We start from the raw sequence: 21,322 nt of genomic DNA on the forward strand, positions 1-21,322 counted from the left end.
ACTTTCTCAGGCACTGGTAGTCAGTGGTTAAGGAAAGTTTACACCATTCCTAGGCATTACTGGTCAATTCCTTAGCTCCTTGGCAGGTGACCTAAAATCTAAGTGACTCCTGGTTTTCACCAGAGCAAGGAATGTTGGGCCAGCAACCCTAGTGGCCACCTGACTACTTTGCTGCAAGAATGTCACCAGGTTGCTGCCCCTAGACAATCCCCATCAGAGAAGAGCTGGGTCAGACGACTTGGGTGTAGGAACAGCAGACTGGGCAAATACGGAGGTCATAGCTAGCAGGAGTCATGGTTGTGAACAGGCTGAGGTCAGGGCAGTCCGCAGACAAGATGCAGGATCAAGACAAGGCATGGTTGGGGTGGACAGCAGATAGGAAGTGGAATCAAGGGCAGGCCGAACAGGCTGGAGTCCAATGAACGCTGGGCAGAATGGTGGGTAAACACACTAAGAATCCAACAATATTTGCAAGGACTAATGAGATCTAAATAACCCAAGGCCTGCCCATCTGCACACATTTGGAATGCGTGTTCATGCGTACATTCACACATACTCGCATAGCGCATACATTTGCACATAGCATTCTGCATGCCTAAAATCTTCTCTCAGGTTACATTAGCACGAACCTGAACATGGTCATGAACAGTAAAGTTAATAAAAAGTTGCAGCTGATAGGTGCACAGCAAGCAAGAAGGTGGATTCATGAGCAGAAAAGTAACATTCTCTTTTCCAGACGTGGGTGACCAGTGAAAGTTTTTTTATTTTTCTGCAATATTCTGTAATATGGTAGACCAAGGAAGTGATAAAGTGTTTTAATAAAGAATTAGGAACTACAAATACTTTGGGTTAGGGCATGTTAGGGCCTTTGTAAGCGTTTTTGCAGCCTGTACACGCTTGAAATTGCCTTGTAAAAAAATAGTTTAAATGAAAATGAATGTTTTTTTTTTGTGCAAGGTTTAGACTTTTGCAGAAGCTCCATGTTGCTTCTCGGTTCGATTTGCCATCCAAACTCTTGCATAGACTTCAACAGCTCCTAAACCCATTTAATACAGCTAGTGTTTTTAGATGACTAACCATCCTGGAAGCCTAGCTGTGTAGAGAGTTTCCAAGAGCATTTAACAGCCATGTTTTTCCATAAAAAATTATCAAATCGGGGCGTGGCCGGACGATGGCGGCATAGGACGCGAGCCTGTCTAGCTCCGTGTCCTACAAGGGGGAACAGCCAGATACAGCAGCACATTCGTGCCTCTCTACCCAAAACATGGGGCCCAAACAAAAGGGGAGTCAGAAGGGGCGTCCCAGGGGCGAGACGCCCGTATCTAGGGGCTTACCCGGGCTTTTTGCGGCCGGGAACCAGGCCGCGGGCGAACAGGCCGCAAAGCCGCGGCCTCAATTTATAGCTGGATCCAAGGCGCGGGCGGCCGTGGACCACACACCCGCCCACCTTACAGCTTCATCTTTACATTTGGATGACCGGGATACTTCAGACCAGGCTTCACCTACTGAGCAGGTACCAGGGTCTCCTAAATTTTTTACACACAGCCCCAGTACAGTCTCCAACATGGAGGATTCCTCTAAGCATACATGCAGCCAGGGGATGGAGGACGCTGAGTGGGATTGGATGGCCCATCTGAAAGCATTACCAACTAGGGCCGATCTGAATCATAGTATAGGGAGGCTGTAAGCCAGTTGCAAAACTGAGTTCCACCATATACAGCAGACCTTACAACAGATTACTAGTACCACCACTGTACTTCAGAATACATGTACGGAACTTTCTTCTCAAGTGACTTCCCACGGTGCTATTCTTGAGCGTCAGGCGGCCCAAATTAATATGCTCTATTTACTTCAGGATGATATGGAGAACCGTAATAGGCGCAATAATATCCGCATCTGAGGGCTACCGGAAACCATACCAAATTCTGAGTTGTATACTGCTGCTTACACTATATTCGCGAATCTATTGGCACTTCCGCCAGATGTGGATATTGAAATAGATAGGGTGCACAGGACCCTAGGTCCTAGGTCCAAGGGATGTAATTTGTTGTGTTCATTTTTATAGAACTAAAGAGGACATCATGAAAAAAGCTAGAGTCGCCACGACCATTGAATACGCCGGGGCCCAAATACAAATATTGCCAGACCTGTCCAAACATACGCTGGATCTCCGTAGAGCTGTTAGACCTCTGCTGACTGTACTTCGCGATCAAAATATCCCATATCGTTGGGGCTACCCCTTCCACCTTATTGTCCGATTTGGGGGTAAAAATCATTTTCTCAGAGATCCTTCGGATTTACCACAACTACTGAGAGACCTTCAGCTCCCTGATGTTCGGCTATCAGACTGGCCCAGTGTACCGTTAGCTCTTTCCTTAGGGAATTCTCCTCCATTGGATATGTCTTACCGTCCCCAGATTGGTCCCTCTGGACGACAGCAGGGCCCTGATCGTGACCTAGACCCACCTATGGCTGCAACACCTACCCACCTTTAAATGGCTCTATGTGTCTCTGAAGACGCCCAGACTCTGGCCCCAAGATCTAATTTTTCTTCCTCTAGTACTTCCAGGATATACCCAATTGGCCTCCGCAATGGGAAGAATCGAAAATTGGATACCATACCGGACCATCGTATTTGCCCGGACGTAGACTGGTGTGTAGAAGGGTTCATGGGAAGGGAGGTGGTATTTTGGTTAGGGTGGAACCCCCCCCCCCCCTTTCCCCTACGAAGGGCAGTATTTGTGTTTTCTATCTTTCTGTATATGTGGCCTTTTTTGCTACCTGGGGTACAAAATATTCTTTATTTAGATATGCCACTTTTTGGTTTTGGGTGGTGATGACCACAAAGAGCACGACCCAGGATGCCACGGAGACTGTTCTGTTGCGTTTTGATATAATTTTTCCAACAGACTCTTATGGTCTGGTCCATTTTGCCAAATGAGATTTATGATGTGACCAGTCTGGGTTAGATAATTTTGTGGGGGTTGGAGGGTAGATGTCGAATGGGACACTGTATTAATGCATAAATATGATGTTTTTGTGATTTATGCTCCAATGTTGACTGTTTTGTGCTAACTACCTCATGTTGTTATAATGTGTTTTGGCAGTTTTGTAGTAGTATTGGCTTTTCCCCCGAGTAGGTACGACTACAAAATTTATACCGCCTTTCTCCGCCTTTTTTCTGCCACTTCCCCCCACATAGGTGAACCGCCGGTACAGGCGGCGAATAAGGTTAAACCTTACCTTAGTAATTCCCCTTTGACGACTGGGAATTAGCCCCACCCAGCCGACTATAGCCCCGTACCACCCCTTACCTGCTATCCCTGCCCTAGTTTTTGGATACCTGACTGGCCTACTCTGCTTATCCCGACGTTTGATATTCTGGAACAGATCCAATTATTTTTTTGGGGTGGTTTGCTGATCTTTTGTGGAATATTTTGCGACACCAAAGATATGTCTACTCAGTCAAGCACCACGCAAGGGTTGACGATTCGCACCCTTAATGCCAAAGGCCTTAACGGTCCGATCAAGCGTTCCCAACTCCTATATGGTTAACATAAAGCTAAAGCCCATATCTTGTTGCTCCAAGAAACACATTTTCACTCTCAAAAGATACCCCTCATACGCAACCGATACTACCCTACTTGGATACATAGTTCCAACCCTGAAGGCAAAACAAAAGGGGTGTCCATAGCCTTCCATAAGTCACTTCCTGTTCGGGTATTGGACACTTGCATTGACCCAATGGGCAGATATGTTTTCGCTAAAATATCCTTATGGGATAAGAAATTTACTGTTGCATCTGCGCCCTGATAATCGGGGGTGATCTAAATTTTTCTATAGACCCCAGGTTAGACACGTCAACAGGCCAATCCTCAATATCTTACTCAAAACTGAATGCATTCAAGGCCAAATTTTACGACCTCCAACTTGTTGATGTATGGCGGACTCTGCATCCTAGTAACAAGATTACACATTTTACTCTAACCCCCAACATACATACTCACGTATTGACTATATCCTAGCGAGCCATAAGATTTTGGACTGGCATCCTGTAGTGTCTATTGACAGCTGCCCATGGTCCGATCATGCCTCGGTAACGCTTACCCTCCAGACTCCCTTTATGAGCCCAGGAGTGGACCTGGAAATGCAACGACTCTTTGTTTAAGGATCCAGTCTGTGCGGGCGCAATATTGGATACTATCAAATATTTTCTGAAAGACCATGAGCTAGATGACACCTCCCTCCCCTTTCAATGGGAAGCACTCAAGGCAGTTATACGTGGAGTGCTGATCCAACAGGGGGCGAGACTTAAAAAAATTAGATCTCAGGACATAGCTAATACGGTCGACAAAATACAGAAGCTAGAAAGACTACATAAAAGCAATATGACCTCAGACGTGTTTACTGAACTGACCTCTGCCAGGAGACATCTCCTACAACTGTATGACTTAGCCCATCAAAAGTATAGAGACAAATACCTGAAAATCTTACTATCAATATGGGGAAAAATGTGGCCGACTGCTGGCGAGGGGGCTGCACCCAAGACCTGCAGTTACCTATATTCCACATGTCCGGAACGCTAATGGTGATGTTACTGTTATACTATAAGAGATACTGAAGACGTTTCAACAATACTATTCTGATTTGCATAACATCCAAAATACGACGAACACAGCCATCTCTCTTCGGGATTATATAACCTCTACAGCATTACCAGAACTGGATCCAGAAGTGTCTACTAGCTTAGAATCAGCTTTCACGGAGGAGGAGGTGTCATCGGCAATTAGAAATACTCCTGCGGGCAAAAGCCCGGGCCCGGATGGGTTCACCCCCAAATTCTACAAAATACATGCAGAAGCGCTTGTTCCATTTATGACAAGGGTTTTTTCATCTATAGCGGATGACACCTCCTTCCCCGCCCAAAGCCTCGAGGCTCATATTACAGTTATTCCTAAACCTGGCAAAGATCACGCACTATGCTCGAACTATAGGCCAATCTCACTAATTAATGTGGACGCAAAACTTTTCTCTAAATTGATAGCTAACCGATTATCCCCGTATTTGCCCGATTTGATTCACACCGACCAGGTTGGTTTTATAAGCGGGAGGGAGGCTAGAGATAATACGATCAAGACCATGCTGGTCACCCACGCCGCTAAAGTGTCACGGACTCTTATGTGTTTGTTATCAGTGGATGCAGAGAAGGCGTTTGATAGGGTTAACTGGGCTTTTATGTATCAGGCACTGAGTCAGATAGGATTAGGACCACTTATGATAGCCAGGATAGCCGCACTTTACTCGGCGCCAAAGCTCGTGTGAGGGTAAATGGCTGTTTATCGGCTACCTTTCCTATTCTCAATGGTACTAGGCAGGGATGCCCGCTTTCCCCCCTTTTGTACGCTATAGTAATGGAACATCTGGCGGTGGCGCTACGGAACAATTCTAATATCCAGGGGATTCGAATTGGGAAACACTATTGCAAATTGTCACTATTTGCAGATGACCTGCTTATGTATATCTCCTCACCCCGAAGGTCTATCCCAGCCATTATAGAGGAGTTTGAGAAATTCGGGAAAGTGAGCAATTTTAAAGTTAACTTTAATAAATCCGAAGTACTTAATATTTCACTCCAACCAGATCAGATATAATATATTAAAGACCACACCTCCTTTAGACACTGCAATGATAAGATTACATATCTAGGGATCTCTATACCAGCTGATCCTACTAGGTTGTTCCATTATAATTATGAACCTATACTGGGTAAATTGAAGACGGACCTAGGAAGATATGCTGTATTGCATCTCTCTTGGTTTGCGAGAATCAACACCCTAAAAATCGATATATTACCCAGATTGCTGTAAATTTTCCAAACAGTCCCAATTTATTTGCCGCCCCAATTTCTTGATAAAATTCAGCAAATGTGCAGAGATTTTATATGGCAATCAAAAAGACCCAGAATAGCGTTACGATATCTTACTGGACCTAAAGACCTGGGTGGAGCAGGGGTTCCCAATTTCGGAATGTACTACAAAGCCACCATATTGTCACGAATAGTTGACTGGTTCCACAACAGAGATAGGAAAAGCTGGGTTCTCTTGGAGAACTTTTTATCCCCTATCGACCTCCGATCCATATTGTGGGTAGATAGGTCGGCATTAAGTGTACAACAACCACTCCCAATTGTTACCTCAGACTTACTGAAAATCTGGGATGGTCTCACTAGAGTTGGCCAGCTGTCTACTAAGATAGGGCCCATGACCCCTCTATTTGACAATCCAGCATTCCCCCGGGCGCTGAATGTCAGTAAATTTTTATCTTGGACGGCCCAGGACAATAGGCAAATATGTAGTGTATTGCAAGATGGGAGATTGCCTTCCTTTTCGTCTTTAGACACCGAGATGCAGAGGAAACCGAATGCGTGGATGTCATATAATCAGCTGTCATCTTTTTTATCTACATTTATCAACACATACACCATACGCAGAAACTGTACAGCGTTTGAAATCTTATTGAGTGCTACAAGCAGGCCAGACCACGTCATCTCCCAGATGTATGTAATGCTAGCTAAAATATCAGCTAACAAATTCCCCACATATACGAAATATTGGGAAGCGGAATTGGGGTCCCTCATATCCCCTCTGGAATGGGAAAAGGTTTTTATAATGACCCATCAAATGGCACTCCGGTGTAAGGCCCAAGAGACCAACTATAACATTTTATCCAGGTGGTATATTTGCCCGACAGATACACACCGGATATTCCCCTCCACCCCTGATAGGTGTTGGCGCTGCCATACTCAACGGGGCACTATGCTACATATCTGGTGGGAAGGCCCAGAGGTTCGTAGACTCTGGGACCTGATCACCGATATATATAACAAAGTAACTGATTCGGATATAATATTGTCACCTAAAATGCCTTTATTGTCTATTCTTCCTGGCTCTATAAAAGCTAGTAAGCGGGATGTACTTAGGCATTTCCTAACCTCGGCTAGGACAATTATCCCTAGAAAATGGAAACATTAGATGGAGCAATACAATTTGACGTGGTCTGTTTGGGACTGGTTCAAAGAATCACCCTAATTCAAATCTCTATGGCCATAAGCCTACAGATGGACTAGGGTGCAAATGGGATTGAATTTAGTGTTACTACTTTGAAGATTTGGTGAGCGAGCAACTACTGGGGCAGTCAGGTATCTCCATATCTCCTAAACCTATATCTACTTCTACCCCAAGGATATTCCTCCTATTTAAATGTTATTTACACGGGGGTCCTTGTGGTATACCCAGGGTTACCCTGGACGAATAGAAAGAATGATAACGAAATTTTCATGGTTTAATTGTTTTTATTCCTGTAGTATTTTATGTGACAAATTTTGGTTGGTTTGTTATTCTTAACCCCAAATATTTACTGTATATTCCCCCCTGGTTTAAAAGTTTAGTTTTAATTTTTATCTCCCCCCCTCTTTATTTCCCCTTCATTTTCCCTAGATTCCCCTATAGCTACCCCCAAATGTATGTATTGTTTTGTATGTTTTTGTGATGTTAAAAAACCAATAAAACTGATTGAAAGAAAAAAAATTATCAAATCACCTTTGGGGGTAAGCAATTAATTGATGGCAAATAATCTATATTATGCAGTCTTATAGGTGTAAGATATGTTTGGGGACTGATGTATAATTTCAGTTCAGTTCAGTTGCTAACTACAGGGGCAAGCAGCAGATGTGATGAACAAATAATATCTTTCATGTTGAAGGAATCTATAGTAAAGTTTTCTCTTTTTTCTTTCATGGGGTAAATTGAGCGTTCGGTTTTAGATTGTACCTTTTGGGGTAGCATTTTTGTGTCCCGGTTTCATGCAGCTGTTCTTGCAGATACTGACAAATGTAAAGGCTGTGCATATTCCCACTGTTTCCTCAGGGTTGGGGCAGGGCCCTGTTGTTGTTATTATCTTATAGATAAAAACTCATTTCAGATCAGGTTTGAATTGTTAGATTTGTGTTACTGGAAGAATAAAGATAGTTTTCTTTTGAGATCTTAGAGTAAAATATGGCTGCAATGGAAAAGGGTGTTGCCACGTAGATGGGATGGGCAAAAACAAGTACAACTTTAGGCAAACCTATAAACTACAACAAAATTTTTCTAATCTTAATCACCACGATTGATTGATTGATTCAAGCTGACAACATAAGCTCTTAGGAAATACCATTGCTTGCTTTAATATGGAGGCCTCCATCACTTAATTTTTAGTTGTCATAGGCTGGGTCTGTACAGACGTTTTTAAAAATGTAAACGTTCCCACTGTGTTTATATGCGTTTTTATGCACTTTTATTAGCGTATTAAAGCTTGTCTTTAAAACACTGGAAAACGTGTATGCTGTTTTTTTCTGCGTTTTCCAGCATTTTTGGGCATTACCCCAGCGTTTTAATTTTGGAATGTTATGGATAACGCTTAAAAAAATGCCAGAATGAAACATCCTGGTGTAGATTAGCCCATTGGCATGCATGGGAATTTCAAACATGGGCTTTTAAAGCCTCAGGTTAAACGCTGGGGAAAACGTCCGTGTAGACTAAGCCTAAAATAGGTATAGCCCCCACCTACAGTTCCTCAGTCTGTAACAACTAGGCAAAGGTACAGCATTACTACAACTTTGCCACAAATATGTTAGCTTTAAATGTTTTCCATTGTCAATTGTTTTCATTAGGAACATTTAGTGAAATACTGTTACAGCATTAGATTAACAAAGTAAGCAGAGGTTCCTTTTTTCTTAATAACTTTTTCTTAATAACCACTAATAACTTAGCAGGGGAATATTCTTTCTACTGATATCAGTGCTGAGGGGAATTCTGAAAAGGAAGGAAGAAAATCCCAGTTATTCTTATTCCTATTAACATGTCTTTATATGTCCCCACCATAGTTATATGCTGTATATGAACAATTTTTGAGGCAGCCAATTAAGCTAGCTGCATGTTTTTGAATGTGAGAGGAAAACCACATTACCAAAATAAAACACATGCATAGAGAAAACCTACAATATTCATTGTGATAGTTATCACCATAAAGTTGTTTTTTTTTTTTTTCTAGTGATGTGTTTTTTTCTTTGTGGAATTATTTTTAGGTTACTTTTTTAATAAAGACTGAATAACAAAATGTTATATAAGAGTTTTCTATGTAGCATATAAAAGTTATATATACAGTATTTATGTAGCATTGACATATTACACAGCACTTTACAAAGTCCATAGTCATGTCACTAGCTGTCCCTCGGAGGGGCTTACAATCTAATAATGTACCATAGCCCTATGTCTTTTAATGTAGTCTAAGGTCAGTTTTGGGGGGAAACCAATAAATCTAACTGCATGTTTTTGGAATGTGGGAGAAAACCAGAGTACCCGGAGGAAACCCACGCAGACACAGGGAGAACCTGCAAACTTCAAGCAGATAGTGTGTACTACAAAGTGCCAACTTCTGAGCCATCATGCTGCCCGGTGTGCTAAAATACCGCTATATACAGAGCAGGCTAATCAAATTGTGCTTTCCTTGTTTGTGAATTGGGAAATAAGATACTTGATGTATTGGGCTATCGTTGAGTCAACACCAGAGTAAACAAAGGTTTATAAATGGAGCATGTGTTAAAGAATATTGATCATTTGACCGATGCTTGTAATAAATGCCAGCCATGTACTCCAGGTCACCCTATAGAGTTTAGCTTCAGATATGAGCACTAGGTATTTCCCTGTTTGGGTCCCCAGCTCAATTTACTAACGTCATTGACAAATGGGCGTGCCAGAAGGTCTCCTTCTCTTCCCATATGTATACACAGGCAGCCGCAGGAGTTTAAATATCATTCTGTAGCTCACAACACAGGAAAAGGGCTTTTCGTCATTTTACAATCATTCCATTCACTCTAATTCTCTAGAAGTATGGCAACAGACGGAGAGAAAGCCCCGAGCCAGGCTGCACCAAATCCCTTTAATGTAAGTATTTGTTCTTTACCTGCTCAGCATTATACATTTCTACCGTATGCAAAAAAATGATGATATAAAAAGTAGACTGGACATTAAAAAGCTTACTTTATCTACATGATATTTTATTTGAAAAAGATACCTTAGGTAGAGGGGCGGAACTTTCAAGCGTAATTCTTATTTTTGTACATATAGTTAAACTAATAAAAATGAATAATAAGTCAACAGTGAATTTAATCAGACAAAAAAGTTTAAAAAAGATTTAAAAGAAACAGATTTAATGGATCACTAAGGCTACGTACACACGTCCTAATATTGTTTCAGGGCTAGTATCAGACGAGAATCTGGTGTGTGTACAACACTCGTCCGACGATGTTCATGGATCTGTCCTGGCGGATCCATGAGCAGAGAACGATGAATGACCGTAATGCAAGTGAAAGGGAGAGAGCGCAAAGGGGTCCCGCTCATTCTCCTACCTCCCCTCTCCATAGAGCAAAACAGCGCTGTAAAGCCTCTGATGATGGCTTATAGGGAAACAATAGCACCTGGACATGGATTTCATCAGCCACCCGTGTCTTGTGCTTTACTAACAGTTCACTACAATATTGTTCACAATACTTTCTTATCCCTCCGCATACAAAGACTTTCTTTAAGTTTATAAAACAGAGAATCTATTTCTCTTTCAAACATTCCATGGTGGGAATCAATTACTGCCACTGAAACACATGGACCTGGAAGATCCCCACTAGAGAATGTTTTAGGGAATGTCTGATTCCCTGTTTTATAAATAGAGCCCTAAATATGCATATATTTATTTTCTCATACGTGTGAGAATTTAAAAAAAGGAAACATTTAAACTCTACAATTTCATATTGTTATTTATAAAAAAAAAAATACTTGTACAAATTCATGATGTACTTGTTCAAACCTGCACTGACAGATGCAAACATGCAGTTGTACACCATTGTTCTCTAATGCCTATACTTGGGGGGAAGGGGGAACCGAGGGGAACATTAAGAGACTGAGCTCTATATGTTATTCTTTGTTTGGTTTTACCTGTTTTTATTGTACGATTCAAGTTTATAGGACAAATTAAATTTGCAAATGCAAAATTGGAAACTACAATACTTTCTGTAATATATATGTACTGGACAGGAGATAAGTGGCTCAACTTCTGCTGTGTTTATGGCTTTTATAGGAAGTTGTCTGACTGTGGTTTTCACATATAAATCTCGTTCAAAGTGTTCTTTAGTAGGTAGTTTCTCTTAGTTAGATTTTAAAGTTCATAATAATCCCTTTGTTTAGAAGATCTCTCAGCTGTCTGTATATATCTCAGCTTTATTTATATATGTCTCAAAAATCTGTATATATGTGTCTCAACTGTGTATGTATATGTGTATATATATATATATATATATAATTAGAAGTCTGTATATAAGTCAGAGTTAAACTTAAGCCGCTAACTGGCAATTTTGCATGGAACCAACTAACCTCATCCATTTTCCAAATGTTTCAAATTAATCAAAACATTGCACACATGTGTATAATATTCTGTAATAATCCTTCTGATTGATTTTCTGGGACAGTTGGCATTCCAACTAAATATACTCTCGACCCCGCATGTGCGGGGAGCTGGGTGTCACTCAAAGGGGAAGAAACTTCCCCCAGAGTGACGTCATAAAGCCAGAACCTGTTTCCTTTCCCAACCCAGGTCTGAGCCTGCCATGGGAAAGCGGGCAGGTTTGTCCCGAGACACCACCGGCCCACCGCCCTGAGCCTGTGGTGTGTACTGGAGATGTTGTCGGTGGCTTTGGCTGGTGCGCCCACCCAAGCAGGGTCCTTCTCCTGACCCCAGTGGGGGGTGCACCCGCCAGAGCCGCACCCCATCTGTCAGATGGCTGCAGCCCACCAGGGGTTCCGGACCCCTGATTTACACCATTCCATCTCAAGTAGAAACTGTTTGACCTCTTCAAACATGCCCTATCTGAACTTTTTTTGGAAGAACAATTAATACAGTTATGCTGGAATTCCCTGACCTGCCAATGGCAATGATATCTTTCAGTCTTTTCCACTGTACTTCCAGAGATATAAACATGCACACTCAGCTAAACTGAGCTTCACAGTTTGATTTAATCCTCATAAGAATATCACCTGTGATAGGAGATGTTACTACACACTACCTAGTTACACTGCTACATGCAATCATTTTTTTGCAATTTTTTACATTGGATAAGATAAGTAGATTTGTACAGTAGACAGTAAATGTTTAGGTTGCTTCATATAAGATATATTTGGAAAACTGTAATTATTGTGTTGTAGAGTAAATATTTAACCAGTACAGTGAGTATAGAGGTTGGTTAGCACTGTCGCCTTCTGTACAGTAATCCTACACATTGTCTGTCAATACCTTTGACACACTTTAGCTCAGCTTAGTAAGGGTGTGGAGTGTCCTTTGTTTTCTAGTATCCTCATTATCAGAGCTTGTGGGAAATATTCCGCCATTGCCAGGCACACTGCACTATTTTTGTATGCTGTTGAAATAATGTATGAAATGTAACCTAGAAGTAAAAATTAATTGGTTTGCCATGTCACATGTGATTATGATTTATTACAATATGATTTATTTTTTCAATCAGGAAAAAACAACCAAACATTCATCCTAATTTTATTTGAGGTTTTATGGATGCAATTACAGCAAAACTTTTTTTTTTTGGTTTTGTTGGATAGGAGTGGTGAAGAGTTGAAACCTCTTGCGGTCACAGGGAATAAGAAGTAAGATAATATTCCCCCAAATGGGGACATTAACAGCAATACAATCCTGACATATAGTAGGGTCTGACCAATTCCCATCCTACTGGGAACAAAACATCTTGGTATTTTTCCCCATATAAGGGTTGTTCTCTCACTATGGCCCTGATTTATTAAAGCTCTCCAAGACTAAAGCGCTGAGTAATATGTTGGCGCTATATGAATCCTGTTTAATAATATTATTATTATTATTATTATTATTATTAATAATAATAATAATAATAATAATAAAGACTAGAGAAGATCTTTTTTTCTTCAGTGAAGTAGGGTGATCCAGCAAACCTGGAATGGTTTTCATAAAGTCATTTGTTAGCAAATATTTTTAATCGTGGATTAGATCCATTCCAGGTTTTTTTGGATCACCCAGCTTTACAGATGAAAGTATATCCTTTCCAACCTTGGAGAGCTTTAATAAATCAGGCTATATGTGTCCTGGAAGAAAGTGAGACATTGGAAAAACTTTTCATATTAAAATCATATCACTGTCTTTTCCATTTTAACCAAAACAAGTACCCAAAACAGTTTTTGCTAATGGTCCATTTAAACATTTTCTGTACTGAGGGCTCTATTATTATAACAGGAAATTTGAAATTCCCTGAAACATTCCCCAGTAGGAATCTTCTAGGTACATGTATTTCAGTGGCAGTATTTGATTCCCACAAGGAATGTTTCAGGGATTGTCAGAGTGTCCATATACACTTTTGTATATTTTATTGACCCTTTATTTCCCTTTTACTTGGATCTATGAGCCCAAAACAATGAGATTAAATAAAAAAAAGTTATCTGCTATATCCATGAACCAAAAACTCACTGTGATAGCCAACTTAACCACTTGATCAGTTGGTTGCTTACATCTGGCTAAAGCCTGTTACAGATTTCCAATCAGATGATTGTCTCTAAAAACAATTTTTCATGATTTTTAGGGAGTAACTGGCATTCTCGCAAAAATTTCCTCGAAGTTCCAATGAAATTTTGCGAAACCATTGGAAATCCAGGAAATCACTATAGGAGAATTATCACGGCTGCATTCATAAATACGGGAGTGGGAATCCTCCTGCCAGTGAGCGATCCCCAGGCACTGCAGGTCAGAATGAGAGCAAGCCCCCACTCTAACCTGTAGTGCCCAGGGATCTGTCACTGAGAGGAGGATTCTCACGGCTCCATTCAAAATGCAGCTGCTGTACTCCTCCTCTCAGAGTGAGTCATGTGGCTTGCGTTTATGAATAAAAGTGGCTGTGGGAAAAATCTGAGGATTTTTCCCACGCTGCATTCATTCATGAGCAGCCAGCGAGACTCACACTGAGTTCCTGGATAGAGATAGAGAGAACACATACTACAGGGCTAAAACAGCAATCATGGGAGCGGAGCTGACAGCTCCACTCCCCTGATTGGTCTTAAAGATCTAAAAAATTCGGTCTCGCTGGCTGAATTTACAAAGGCTGTTCTCGCCTACATGTTTGGTAAGCAAGAACAGCCCAATTTGCCGTGTGACCGAATTTAATAAATTTGCTCGCTTATGCCTAATGATTGTTTCCAGTGACAAAAGAACAAACAGTTCTGTTTTATGCAGAAGGGAGGTGGGAGGGAGCACAGATCAGGGCTGCAATTTAGGATTACCCCCCATTTACATTTACTTCCTTCAAGTTACATGGCACTGTCACCCTGAGCAGTGTTCAGTGTTACATGTTAGTATGCAGCAAGATACAATAGATCATATTGGTGTTGTGACATATCCACTATGCCATTATAATAAAATACAGAATAATGTGATTTATACTATATGTGTGAATATACAATGGAATGAAGAGTGTTTGGCTTTAACCATTAAGAAAATATGTGTCTGAAACAGTCAGGAAGATGATATCTTATATTACAAGAAAACATCACGGTGTATTAATTGGTGTTTCTTCCTCTACAGAAATGTCCATTTACACCTGAACAAAGGAAAGAACTTGGTAAAATCATAAAGGAATGCAAAGAGGAAAGCTTTTGGTACAGAGGTAACTTACACACATGCACACAGATTGGAGGCATTAGCACTTTATATGCATATTGGCAGTTGACAAATCCCCCAACAACCCCAATGATCAGACCAACCAAGATTTATATATCAGTTATTTTTATTATTAGAGATTTCTCCTCTAAAGCTCTGGGCTCTGTTCCATCTCACCTTGGAGTTTTACATTTTTCCACTTGAAATGGCTATATTTCCACGTGTTGCTCAAAAAAACTCAACAAACATTTAAAATAAATAAAAAAAAAATGCAACAAGAAGTGCAAGACTGGTAGTGGTCAGGTGAACAGACCTGGGAACTTAGTTGCAGAATACCTAAGTTTTAGAGAAGCATTGACCTAATTTTGTAGGGGGAAAAGTTAGGGTTACTAACTGCTTATGAGATAATATTTTGTCCATAAAAAGAGTGATGAATAGACATATTAAAAATAAATTTATCTTTTGGCATTCTTCTCACCTATAGACATTTTATGAATCTGGAACTAAATATGGCCTACCTATATCTACTTTTATTTTTGCCAGAAACATTCTAAAATTCCAGAAAGGTTACTAATTATAAAAAATATTGACCATGCCCCACTCTCTGGGGAAATAAAACCTTCAGGTTCTGTTTTGCCATTAACCAGATCATGAGGCTGGTGCACTCTACACATCAAGAAAACATGGAGCTGATGAACGCTTTGCTGTAACAACAAGACTCTTTAATTTAAGTGATTGGTGAATAAACCTAGAATCTGAATAAAAAGAAATTATTTAACCAAAGGCGTCAATCTGGACATTTATATGTCCTCAAAGATATTTATCAGTCTCCAAAATGTGTCCACCTTGCAACCAAGCACATTGAGCAGGAACATACTGCCAATACAGGATAAGACCCTGTGGGAAAAATGAACCAGAGGATAACTATTACCAAAAAAAGCTAAGTTACTTTTTTTCAGCACATAGTTATAAAATATGACTATATAGTATATTGGCTAGTGCATGATTGTGCAAATTACATTCTTTTGTATTATATTTAATTTCTGTTACTATTTCATTCTAATAGATTTTTTATTCTTACAGCTCTGCCTATCTCTCTTGGTAGCATGCTTGCCACTCAGGGTTTGATCTACAAAGGTTAGTAAATCTTGTGTAACCGTTGTTCCCATGTTATCATGCATGCCCTATCCTGATGTACCATGGAACACATCCTCCTTATAGTATATTGATAAGAAGGGGAGATAGTTTATTCAAATGTTAACCTAAATACTTGCCATATTCCAGGATGAAAAATAGAAAACCATTTTTCTTTCGTTGCAGGATATCTGTCTAAAAACAAGAGGTTTGGATCCTTACCGAAACTTGCTTGTAAGTGTAAAAGAATTACCAGACAAACATCAGTGTCTGTCATTCCCAGTAGTGTGTATCAGTTGTCATAGTAGAACATAATAATAGTCTGCTATCCCTATATCTGTGTTTTGTGTGTCTAAATCATATCATTGGTGTATTGTTCTATTTGGAGATATCAGTGTCACAGTGCTATGTACAAAGTACAATGTATAAGTAAAAAGATGATATCAATTGTGTCTCCCCATTACAGTGGCTGGTGCCCTGGGTTTCCTTATTGGAAAGATTTCATATATGGGAACTTGCAAGACAAAGTTTCAACATACTGGTATGGACAAGATGTTTGAGGCTGGCTTTGCTCCTTCCATCGCTGTTGGATTCTGTCCAAAATTCATGGGAAACAAGAACAGGTAAATGGCATAATGTGTGACTTGTGTTCTGTATGGTACAGTATAAAGAAGTACTAAATCCCATGACTAGGTGATGTACAAGCATCAATGAGTACACACAAACCTTTCTTAGCTTTCCCTGGTATATTTAAATCCTTCTTCGTTTGTATCTAATACCCTCCCTTCCCAGACACTGCAGATTACAGTGGGAAGGTTTCAGCATCACAGGTCAGTCTGGAAAGCAGTATGCAGGACTAGGTGTGGTCAGGTTCTAATTGATAAACTGCAGGGTAATGAATCAGTAATGACAATTACTAAGAACCAGACCCCCTACATGATTATTATATTCCACTGCAATGTGAGCCTACAAAAAAAGTAGCAACCCTGCTCTAAATTTAGGAACAGTGCATCATTGTTACCTTGGACCTCACTGTAATTATTAGACAGGTATATGTAGGACTTTGGGCTCATTACTATTTTTTTGATGAGAAGCCGTAGTTAAACTTCAACTCAGTGGTCCCCAACCACTAGGCTGCCAGATTGGTACCTGGCCATGGGCTGTGCCGAACCATGCCGCAGATGTTCTTGTTGGCTGCAGTCACTGGGGTTTGAGAGGCACTATGGCCCACGCAGAGCTTTAATTTAAATTACAGACAGCCTGTTGCATGAAATGCAGCTTTTGTGTTGTGTGCATGGCCCTGTGAAAAAGAAGCAAAGCAAATTATCTGCTGAGAATTGCATGCCTTCTTGAAAAGACTTCAAGGTTTTTTAAAAAAAAATGTTAAATCTGAGCTAAGTCATTCTTTATTAACGTTCGGTGACTTTTTTATTCACCAGTCAATGCCAGCATCGCTGTGAGGAATGTAAGAAGAAATGCTCCAAGGCAAGAGAACAGGCTGAACAACAGTCTGCACAGCCCCCCTCCACCTCCTGAACTAATGTAAGTATTCTACTATAAACATTATTAGTGACCCAGGCTTCCTAACCATCATGCCTGTAACTATCTTATCAAAAAAAAAAAAAAACACTCTACATGAGCTAAGTATACACTAGTTTCCAAATATCTACATTAATATGATTACAATCCCTTTTTTTTATAAAGCACCAACATATTGCAAAGTGCCAGATAGTTACATCTAGTGTTGCCCCCTGCTGGACACAGTATGTTTTGCACTTTTTTCCTACTTAAGTAATCTATGGGGCATTGATTTTAGATATAATACCCAAGCAATGCACAATAAACATAACAAAAGAAGGCTATTTTCCTATCCCAGCACAAATAGACGTTCCTTAACAGAAACCAGTTATAAAAAAAGCCATTGTCAACCGATACTTAGAAAATATAATTGATTGTTATATTAACCCTATTTGGTTTATTGAACCACTGCATGGAAATAAAAACTGTTCTCTGACTTTATTGATCAGTTTAATGCCAGTATTTTTTAAACTTTGTCAACCAGTGGCAAATAGTAAAAAAAAAATTTGAAATTTAGCTTTCTATGCTCACTTTTGGCCTTGGTAAATCATCTATATGTGTGACGCTGGACTCAGAAACAATTTTGCGGTTGTTCCTAAAATGTGCTTCCCAATAACATTTGTTTCATAACTAGTATTCTGTGTGGTTAACAAGTGTCCTGGGAGCCAAGAAGGGGACAAACTATCAGTTATACATTTTTGAATATATATAATCTTCTTTTGGATCAAAAAGATGCAGTTCCTGGCAACGTAAACATTGGTATTTTCTCTTTATCTAGATTTCATTTCAACATGGACATGGCAGCACCCAAACACGTTTTTGGTGTACCCTCTTATATTTTTTTATTTGTAATAAAATGTAATAAAATATTAATGACTTCTAGTATTCTTTCAATAAAAGGACAACATTATTCCAGGGGTGGGAACAGAAATTGGGTTGTATGTTTGATGCTTCCCACAAGGACTGGATTCCCCAGCTTGTTTATAAATCATCAATCAGATATCAAGAAATGGGATTCAAAATATTTTCCATTGGTTTAGAATTGCTGAGCATCTTTTTTCCTACTGAATCTAAAATGTGATGGAGATGTGGTGCTGAGGTTGGAAGCATGTTACACATTTTTCTGGTTTTATCAACTTTTTGTGCATCTTTTAAAACAGAAGATGGATCACGAAGATCCTTCCGATCAAGCATTCTTTTTTCTTCAACACAATGTATTACCTTAAAAAATATATTGGAACACTATCTTGCTTCAGCTGCCTGATGGAAAACTTCCTCTCCCCCACTGAGGCATGTGGTGGTGCAGTTACTGAAATGATGCTCACGGAGGATCTCACATACATCCTACATAATACGCGGGAGAAATTTGTTTCAACCTGGGTTGCATGGATGCTTTTTCAAGATTGCCAAGATTATAGTTGCCACCCAGACCCTGCCCTTTATAATATTATTATTTCTTCACCTGGGTATTAATTTATTCCCTGATGACATAATATTTGTTGCTACCTCTGTCAAGGTTGTCCATAAAGGGCTGTTGTTATTGTAATGTGATACAGATAGTTATGTATACTCTTCATGACCTCACTGTCCTCCTATTGCAAATAAAACATTTTCAGAATAAGGAATGTTATAAAAAAAAAAAAAAAAAAAAAGGCAGCACCGGCCATAGAACTAAATACACACTAACCAGCTACTCTCTTGCCAATATCTTTCACATTCCAGATTTGCACATGGACAGAAGTCATGTACTTATGCAAACTGGTGGTTGCAGAAAGTTTATAGTATAAGTGATACCATTTATTAGCAAACGTAAAGTTTTGTTAGCCAAGAGCATCACTTGTAGTAGTAACTTTCTACATTAATCATTGGCTTATGCAGTACAGAACTCTGCAACTGTCATTTACTGGTTTATATGCAATATACCACAGAAACACACTGCTAGTATACCTCAGCATTGTACGTATATAAATTCACCACCATGCACAAACGTGTTTATCCTGGCTCCAAAAGGTATTCCTGTGCTTAAAAAAAAACACAAAACATTTTTTGATTGAAACCTCAACTGCAGAGTTTAGTGTGTTACTATGTGCTGCCAGCTTCAGTCTCTGCCTTTGTTACGGCTATCAATGTACTCCAAAGTTTCCGGGAGGAAAAGCCGATCTGTTTTTGTAGGGTCCATGATTATCACAGGCGAGGCCAATGCATACCCTCCAGTGACATGAATGTAGGACAATTTATATATATTTTTATTTTCAAAAAAAGTACCTTTTAACCACCTTGCTCTCCTCCACAGGCTTACAGTGTCAAGCTAAATCCATACTATAATTATGTATCTTTTTAGGCAATTTTTAACCTGTATGGGTTCTTTACAGTATTTAAAGAGAAATGTACACCACTTCACAATCTGCCTGTGACAAATATATATAGTGGCTCAGAGGTTAACGCTCTGGCCTTTGCAGTGCTAAGTCCCAGGTTCAAACCTTGGCCAGGACACTATCTGCATGGAATTTGCAGGTTCTCCCCGTGTTTCTGTTTTCTTCCACTTTCCAAAAACATGCAGTTGCGTTAAAAAAATTGACCTTAAACTGTATTTAAACACATTTGACTGAGGCAGGGACATTAGATTGCGAGCCCCAATAAGGGACAGTTAGTGACATCCCTATGGACTTTGTAAAGTGCTGCATAATATGTTGGCGCTATGTAAATACTGTGTAATAATATATATATATATATATATATATATATATATATATATATACACACACAGTTGGTCCATAAATACTTTGACAGAGACTTTTTTTTTCAAATTTTGGTTCTGTACATTACCACAATTATTTTAAATGAAACACCTACTTCCTGGAGAGTGTTGTTCACTTGGTTGGCTGTTGTGAAGGGGTTTCTCTTCACCATGGAAATGATTCTGCCATCATCCACCACTGTTGTCTTCCATGAATGTCCAGGTCTTTTGGCGTTGCTGAGTTCCCCAGTGCTTTGTTTCTTTCTCATGATGTACCAAACTGTAGATTTTGCCACTCCTAATATTGTAACAATTTCTCGGATGGGTTTTTTTCTGTTTTTGCAACTTAAGGATGGCTTGTTTCACCTGCATGGAGAGCCCCTTTAACCGCATGTTGTCTGTTCACAGCAAAATCTTCCACATACAGGAACCCCCCACCCTCAAATCAACTCCAGGCCTTTTTGTCTACTTAATTGATAATGACAAAACAAAGTAAATGCCCACACCAGCCCATGAAATAGCATTTGAGTCAATTGTCCATTTACTTTTGATGCCCTGAAAGAAAGGGATTGTGTAAAAAAAAAAATGCTTTAGTTCCTCACATTTTTATGCAATCTTTTTGTTCAACCCACTGAATTAAAGCTGTAAAGTTCAACTGCATCTGAGTTGTTTCATTTAAAATGATTTGTGGTAATGTACAGAACCAATATATATATACACATTTACCAAAGTACACAAACGCAAGAGATGGCAGGTGTTTACAGCCAGTACACCCACTCACATGTATAGAGGTATCAGTATGGAATGTACAAAATATTCAGTAAATATCAATTACATCCAAAGTTACAGGATGGACATTTGAAATCAGTCTCCTAACATACCAAGATATTTGTTCAAAAGAATATATTATTATATGTCCCATAGAGTTAGGTTGAATATCTACAAAAAAAAAAAAAAATTATTGACTATGGCATCTTTGTCCAATGAGACCTCATTTATGTCATATTTAACACATGCAACTATTTAGTGGGTGGCTGGCTCTGTTTTTCATCATTTATGAAAAATCATTTTCTTGCCAACTAGGCAAATAATAGCTAACAA

At 39.6% G+C, this 21,322-nt stretch overlaps 1 protein-coding gene across 1 annotated transcript; it reads left to right on the plus strand.

Annotated features, from left to right (window-relative positions):
- Positions 1-9,833: 9,833 nt before the first annotated feature.
- LOC140327807 (OCIA domain-containing protein 2-like) lies at positions 9,834-18,353 on the plus strand. The gene is made up of 7 exons (XM_072407133.1): positions 9,834-9,983; positions 14,698-14,779; positions 15,856-15,909; positions 16,093-16,140; positions 16,373-16,529; positions 17,346-17,448; positions 18,263-18,353. Exons 1-6 carry the CDS (start codon positions 9,930-9,932, stop codon positions 17,440-17,442), a joined length of 492 nt encoding a protein of 163 aa, XP_072263234.1. The 5' UTR covers positions 9,834-9,929; the 3' UTR covers positions 17,443-17,448; positions 18,263-18,353.
- The last annotated feature ends 2,969 nt before the right edge of the window (positions 18,354-21,322 follow it).

This window comes from Pyxicephalus adspersus, chromosome 3 (genome assembly GCF_032062135.1).
Source record: "Pyxicephalus adspersus chromosome 3, UCB_Pads_2.0, whole genome shotgun sequence".
In the NCBI taxonomy this organism is placed as follows: Eukaryota; Metazoa; Chordata; class Amphibia; order Anura; family Pyxicephalidae; genus Pyxicephalus; species Pyxicephalus adspersus.

Excerpts from the sequence above, each read along its gene's own strand:
- LOC140327807 (XM_072407133.1), top strand. The coding sequence starts at position 9,930 with ATGGCAACAGACGGAGAGAAAGCCCCGAGCCAGGCTGCACCAAATCCC. Across the intron at positions 16,141-16,372 it reads ATCCTTACCGAAACTTGCTT|TGGCTGGTGCCCTGGGTTTC; the intron begins GTAAGTGTAAAA and ends TCCCCATTACAG. Across the intron at positions 16,530-17,345 it reads TTCATGGGAAACAAGAACAG|TCAATGCCAGCATCGCTGTG; the intron begins GTAAATGGCATA and ends TTTATTCACCAG.